General features: G+C 35.4%; 1 protein-coding gene across 1 annotated transcript; it reads right to left on the bottom strand.

The window, feature by feature from the left end:
* Nucleotides 1-1,174: 1,174 nt before the first annotated feature.
* usp18 (ubiquitin specific peptidase 18) lies at nucleotides 1,175-7,038 on the bottom strand. Its single transcript, XM_055020353.1, has 10 exons — nucleotides 6,649-7,038; nucleotides 5,746-5,842; nucleotides 5,345-5,487; nucleotides 5,197-5,276; nucleotides 4,988-5,122; nucleotides 4,247-4,342; nucleotides 3,690-3,851; nucleotides 3,481-3,612; nucleotides 3,129-3,172; nucleotides 1,175-1,911 (listed from the first exon to the last, which is right to left on the bottom strand). Exons 1-10 carry the CDS (start codon nucleotides 6,809-6,811, stop codon nucleotides 1,839-1,841), a joined length of 1,125 nt encoding a protein of 374 aa, XP_054876328.1. The 5' UTR covers nucleotides 6,812-7,038; the 3' UTR covers nucleotides 1,175-1,838.
* Nucleotides 7,039-7,241: the final 203 nt, after the last annotated feature.

Below are 7,241 nucleotides of genomic sequence, written 5' to 3'. Positions count from 1 at the left end.
TTCTACTAGTTTCTTTTGAGTGTTTAAAATACATTTAAAGGTTTTGCTGAGTAAAGAGGCATGAGGCCCTGAAAGTTAAATATAACTTTTATATATATAAAAAATATAAAATTTAAATATAAAATTTTAAAACTAATTAATAGATCAGTGACTTATTAAACCGGCCAGTCAGAAAAGAGGATTGTTTCCACAGAACTATACAGATAGACACTATTTTTACCCAAAAACATTTAATATACATCCAAAAGATAATTATCTTAATTGAGCTTTACTATGTCAACATAGCCATACATCACTAAAAATACATAGGCATGCTATGAAGTTTTATTATAGTACTTTACTAAGCTGAGTCCTTTCCTGCAGTCTATTTGCCACATCCTTGGGAGCCATTTTCCTTCACATCACGAAGATTTCCAATCATGAATACACAGCACAAAAAACCCTAAAGACAGAATGATTTACAACAGCAGAATCCGCCTCAGCTCATTGACTCAACAAAGAATCAAACCAAACCAGCAAATCTCAGGCCACACGCTTAACCCTTCAACAGCGTTAGCATCAAACCGCGTTAGCATAGCATCAAACCAGCAAAAACATGGCGGGTCAAACGGAAGCTTGTCTTAACTTACCTTTCACGGGCCGGGCGGATCCCCCAGGCAGCTTGAAGCGGTCCTCGGCTTCATTGTCTTTCACCCACGGTAACCGTTATCGATCAGCTGCATTTTCTTCCTCCTCAGATGTCAGGGAGCCAAACTAACAAACCGCCTTGGTCGCTCCTCCTCTACCTGTTTAAACATTCAAGATGGCTTCAATAACTTAACCAGGGACAAAACAAACAACTTTTAATAAAGTTTCCGAAAAATAACTTACCAAATAACCAATGCTGACATTTCAAACATGGCGCTCCCGCGGCCTACTCAGCAGCGCATCAGCAGGTCAAGTGCATGACGTCACTAGGCCTCGAGACGATTTCAGGCAGTTTGGAGTTATTTAGTGTCCAAGAGAACTATCTATAAACTGCTTATTATAATAAATACAATCAAATTTGAATAACCTTAAGATGTGAAATTAATTGTCTGATATTTTCTTTTATGATTTTCTGCTAGAAAGGAACATTTATTGGTTATTAAAGAAAATCATCACATGGAGATGCATCTTCTAAAGTACCAAAGTTCAACTTCAGGCAGGTTTTTTTGTTAATTTCAACATGGATTTTTATTGCAAATTTAATTCTTTACATTGATCTGAATACTAACCACAGAGTGAAGAAATAACAGACCCAAGAAAAAGCATGTAGAAAACATAAACTAGGGATCCCCACATAGATCCTTGAGGAACCCCCAAATTAAGAAAAGCAGAATAAAAAGAAAAATTTACTGCATGTCCTTTTCAAGCAGCAGAAGTTTCCAACAGTAAAATATAGGACAGACTGATATTTCTTTTTACCCTATAAAGTCAGGTATAAATTAATAAAAGGTGAAAAAGCACCGGCTTTTCTGAAGTTGACCGTTTCTTCTCACATCAGGAACTTTTGTAAACCTTTACAAAGTTTCATAATCATTTTCACAATACTGTTTAAAATAAAGCTTGTGATATGAAAATAAATTTAAATACAAATTTATTTAATCAGAAAATAAAAGTTATGAGTTAGGAGCGCCATCTTCTGGCCTTTGTCACAACATGCTGGTGTGTTTACAATCCTGACAAGCTTCCTTAAAGGGTTATAAATATTTATCAAATATAATCTCGTCACCAAAAAAAATAAAAACACCACAAACCATTTGTAAATAATTTATAATTTCCTATGTTGCATCATCAACTTTTATTCTTCTCTTGCTTCAGCCGGACAGATCCGGTTGTTGGTTCTCTTCTTTTGGATCTTTTCTGTACATTAGCATATATGCTGTCCCTCTAAAAACACACACAGAAACAAACTGATTTCAGAGGAACAGTAAAACTGAACTTCCCTTTTTCAGCACAATTTTTTTTTGAATCTGGCAAACAGCTCAATTGATTAAACACTGAATAAAGTTGTTAAGTAATAAAATATTCCATTTACAGCCAAAGGAACCCTTAAGTTTTCTGATTTAGGAATTGAAAGGAATAAACTGATTCTTTAGCCTAGCATGGCGGCTAAGATAACTTTCCCCATAAACAATAGCTGAGATGATAATAAAAACTTGAAAGACCTGCAACTGTTTTAGATGGCAGAAATAAAACATCTGAAAATGAATCAATTTGTTGTTCATGTTTAAGAACATGTACTAGCTGGTGCTAGCACTAGAGCAGTTAGCTGTCGCATGAAGTTAAAAAAAAGAAGGGCTTTTTAAAACTTAAATAGTTGGTAACATCAACAGTAATGTCATTATTTAAAGTAAACAACTTTAACTAGATTCCTATTGTTATTATTAGACAAGCATTAGCCTTGTAACAACGCTAGCTGGTTGTTACCAGCTAGCGTTGCGCAAGTCAGCAGGTCAAAAGGTTTTGCCAACTGAAGGACCGCTTAGAATCAGAATCACATAATTGAAAAATAAAAATTTTGCACTGACGAGGATTCATTTGGTTTGCACAGAAGTTACGTATTCTGTTTGTGAAATGTTTAATAACATTTTGATTGTTATAGACATGAGATTTCATGTTTATGTTTTTAGCATTGATTAAATCAGACATAAAATCAGACATAATTCTTCCCAAAAAATATAAATTGTAGGTGAGCATTCAGCACGATTCCATAAATTAGAAAATGACTAAAAAGCTCCTTTGTCAGCAGTTTCATAACCAAATGAAATACATTATATAGATTAGTTAAATTAATTCCCCTTTAACATATTTATATTTTGTAGCATGTTTATTACGTGCTAAAAGATTATTTTCGAAAAGTACCATTAATCTGACAAGCCTAATTATATCCTAATTTATTGAATAAGACTGTCTGGCATAACATGTAAGTTTTGGCTTCATTCTGAGCACTAAACAACAAAAGGTCTTCCAGTAACTGTGGGAACATCATCACCCTGCCAGCCCTACCAATTAACTTTATTCAGTAAAGAGAGTAAGATCCAATATTTTAAGATGTGTTCTTAAATAGAGAACAAAATACAAACAAAACTTTATGAGACAGTTACCTGTAGTGATCTCCTTCAGTTTTCTGCACATTTTCCCAAGAGGACTGCAAGTTATCAAGATAATAAGATATTGATTTAATCACAGAAATCTGAAATAACTTGTTTAAAGATTTACAACTGCAGCATACTGTATTATAAACATATATAATTATGTTAAACGTTATGAATTCAGAATTTTGTTAAACTGTTTATGCTCTATAACTTCAGCTTAAGGTAAAATTTTAATTTGTCAACATAAATTCAACACACATTTTTATTTAATATGATTTAATCATAAAAATAATTGCATCCCTGTTTATTTATTTTAAAAAGTCATATCACTTTTTTTGAAATGAGACAGATTTAAACATACTTGAGAAACACAGCTGTCATCTGCATAAAACCAGCGGTTGGTCATTCTGTGGCGGACATAAGCGGTGTAATGTCCAAACATTGCTTCGCCATGATGCACGACCACAGCATATAAAGTATACCTGCAGCCATTCTGCAAGAAAAAACAAAAGGTTTTAGTTTAAAAAAAAGCCCCATAATATCCAGATACTCAGCAGTAAAGTCAGGTACCTGGGTGAAGTCTGAAGAGAAAGCTTCTCTCTGTAACTCAGAGAAGTCGAATGTTTCTGGGAAAGTGACCCTACAGTTGAGTTTTCTAGTGAATCCACGTACATTTCTGAAGCGTTTCAATTGTATGCACAAGATTTGAGGCAGAGAGCAAAGCTTGACACCCTGAAAAGCAGATTTAAAGAAAGCACTTTAGTTTATCTGAAACAGAATTTGACATCAAGACAGCAAATTTTATCTAAAAACTAACACACATAAATCACTTAAACCTAAAGCTCACACAGCAAAAATACCTAAAAAATAACCAATTTATGTTTTTATCAATCTTTCTGATCAAAACCTCAAAAAGCCTCCTTGAAAAACAAAGGTAACTGCTAGTTTAATAATTGAAACACCAAACATGCATAGAAAACCATAACAGCTCCATATAACTGAAGCTAATATCTGCTAATATCGCTGCCCCAAAGGGTTCAGCGGCAAGGAAAATGGACCATGCTCCCTGATTGGCTGCCTTCTAAAAGTTTTCTGGTGAACTGATAAAAACTGAAACCCATCCTGACTTGTTTGGTTGGCGTCTTGGTTTCACACTGTGCACAAAAGCAGCAGTCAATTCCCCGCAGCTCCTGCGGCTCGAAGAAGGAGATCAAGCAGTTTTTCTGAAAAAGAAACAAAATAAACTGACATGAAGATAAGCAATAAACTGGGTGATAAATTCATTTAATGATTCTTTTTCTGTTCAAGACTTAATGTTTTGACAATCTGAATTATTTTCCACTAATGCTTTTCTTGTGTTTTAGTTCAGAGTGACATCAACAAGCTGTGGGCAGCCATCTTGTTTGACAAATGTGTTTTACTTCTATTTATTTGGATTTTGAATTCAACTCTACCAAAAAACATGTAAATGATAGAGGGACATTTTTGAGAAATGGCTCTGAAATTTTTGTCTTGAAATTAAAATTTTTATCTTTTGACTTTTTGATGGCCGTTTTTTTTTTTTTTGCTTCAATTTTTTGACTTTTAAAATAAACTTTGCTTTCAACATCAATCTCAAAATGTCTGAGTTTTATCAAGCAAACTTTAAAAATATACTTGTATTATTGTTGTCACTTTAGCTTATATGTACTAGCTAGCATTAGCTTAGCAATGAAGCTGGCTGCTGCCGTTTGAAGCTAGCTAGCTAGTTATACGAGAAATTCAGGACTTCCTTAAACTTGAGGTTGTTTATAATGAGTGTAATGTTTTATATGTTGAATTTTTTTTTTAGTATCGCCAAGCTTCAAAGAGCAACAAAAGAAACTCACCAGAGAGTTCCGCTCTTCCTGGATGTGTAGCGGCAGACCGAGCAGGTGACTGCTCTGCGTCTGCACGCTGCTGCACTGCAAACACTGCACCTGCGTTTCCACTGAAATCTTATACAAACTCTGGATTTCAAGAGCCTGGAAGAAGAAAAAAATAAGTAAATCCTGTCTAGATAAAGCACTAAATGATAAATCTGAGAATGAATTCCGACCAGAGTTCGGTCATCCATTTGCCGCTGAATGAAATCCAGAATGGAGAAGAAAACTTCGTCTGCGTCGTGCTGCACGCTCACTGCAAACAGAGGGGCGTTAAAATGTGATCAGAGTGAGACCTCTGCGGTGCAAAGATGGGTGTCTTACGCCGGATGCGGTTTCTGTCCAAGCATAGGAGAAAGTCCTGATGAGGAGCGGGATGAGGAAGATCCTCCTGCATCACCTTCAGGACTCGCTTTAGCTGAAAGGGAACATTATCTTCTGCTCTCAAACCGACGACGGGTTTCCACCTTAAAATGAAATAATAAAAACACGTTTGTGTTCCGTTTTTAGGCCCCGGACGCTCACAGGCTAACATTAGCATATTAGCTAATTTGCGCTGTTAATTACAGGCTAACATTAGCATATTAGCTCATTTATGCAGTTAATTCCAGGCTAACATTAGCATATTAGCTCATTTGTGCAGTTAATTACAGGCTAACATTAGCTTATGATAATAAGCTGAGGTTATTAGCTCCACACCTCATTTTTGCTGTTAATTAACTCACTTTTCTAACATGTCGGCCAGTTCCCATGAGGCGTTGAGCGTCTGCAGCAAAGAGTTGGCGCAGCAGCACATTTGGTAGTTAATGAGGCCTCTCATGTCTGGGAGAAACACAAGAACAATTAGTCAATTCAAATTTTCTTCTTGATTTCATTTTTACTTTTTAACTGCTAAAAGTCAAACTAGTGTTTTTAAAGATTTGATTTGATGTTGTGTATGACCACAATTAAGAAAATAATGTAAAGAAAGAAATGAGAATAGGACAAGAAGTAGGTAGAAAGAAAGGAAATTATGAAAGAATGATGGGAGGAAGGAAGGAAATAAAGAAAAATGATAAGGAAGGGAAGAAGATAAACAAAAGGAAGGACATGAGGAATGACGGAAAGAAAAGAGGGATTAAGGAAGGACACAGTGAAAGACAACATTTAGACAAGAGAGAAAACCGACTGAAATATTATTTTTCCTCCAATGTTTTGTTTTTTCATCCAAATCCAGAAGAAACAAACCCTGAAATCCCAGTCCAGATGCTCCAAACTGGGTCAGAACCAGCAGGTCAGCTCTGAAGAAAACCAGTGGCCTAGTCAAAGTCTGAGCTTAAATCTACTTGGACATGTTGTGGCTGTTTTTGCTGCCCTCTAATGTGCCTGAATAAAAACAATTCAGCAAATCGTAGCAGGTCAAAAATCCTCCACAGTTCAGATAATGATTCGATGTTTTTTCAAAGATCTGAAACTTTATCAAGTAGCAGCGAAATTATTGACATGTAAAAATATTTCAGGTAATTTAAATTCACGAGTTTTGACAAAAAAAAAACCAAACCGCATTTATTAAACTTAAGCTTAAAGAAAAGGTTTCTCCTGTGTTTACTTAAGTCCAATAACAAAGCTTCGCATTTCTGCCATCTTACCGAACTCTCTGCGACCCAGAAAGTAAAGAAATCCGGTTATCCGGGAGAAAGACATCAGAGCGGAACTGTATCTGCTCGGTTCGGTTCGGTTGGAGGTTCCGGACCAGAAAACCAGCACCAGTTTTTGTCTGATCAGCTGGGTTCTGTGTCGGTCCGTCAGCATCAGCTGCGGGACTTTCGTTCTTCTTCGCTTCCCTGAAAACGAAACCGAAACCTGCGCCGATCAGGCAAAACATTATGACCACAGGTCAAAATCAACACAGAAAGAGGATTTTATCAGGGACATAGTGGGGAAAAAGGAGTAAATGTTCACTAAAAAACTCTGAAATTTTGAAATTGATCTCAGGAATTTTCTAGAAAAACACTTAGAAATTTCTAAGTTTGATAAAATCAATGAAATTTGCAAGAGAAAACCTGATATTTTGAGGTCAAATCTAATTCTGAATTAATCCCAGTTTCTTTCAAAGCAATTTTTTGACTTTCAAAATTTTGAAACTCAAATGTAAAAGTTGTTTTTTCTAAGAAATTTATAAGATTAATAAATGTTTGTATTTTCTAGAAAATTGTAAAGTTTTCAAACTAAAACATTTTCA

This window comes from Poeciliopsis prolifica, unplaced genomic scaffold (assembly GCF_027474105.1).
Source record: "Poeciliopsis prolifica strain line A6 unplaced genomic scaffold, Auburn_PproV2 SCAFFOLD067, whole genome shotgun sequence".
NCBI lineage: Eukaryota > Metazoa > Chordata > Actinopteri > Cyprinodontiformes > Poeciliidae > Poeciliopsis > Poeciliopsis prolifica.
Note: the sequence above shows the minus strand (reverse complement) of the source record. Positions and strands in the feature narration are given on the sequence as shown.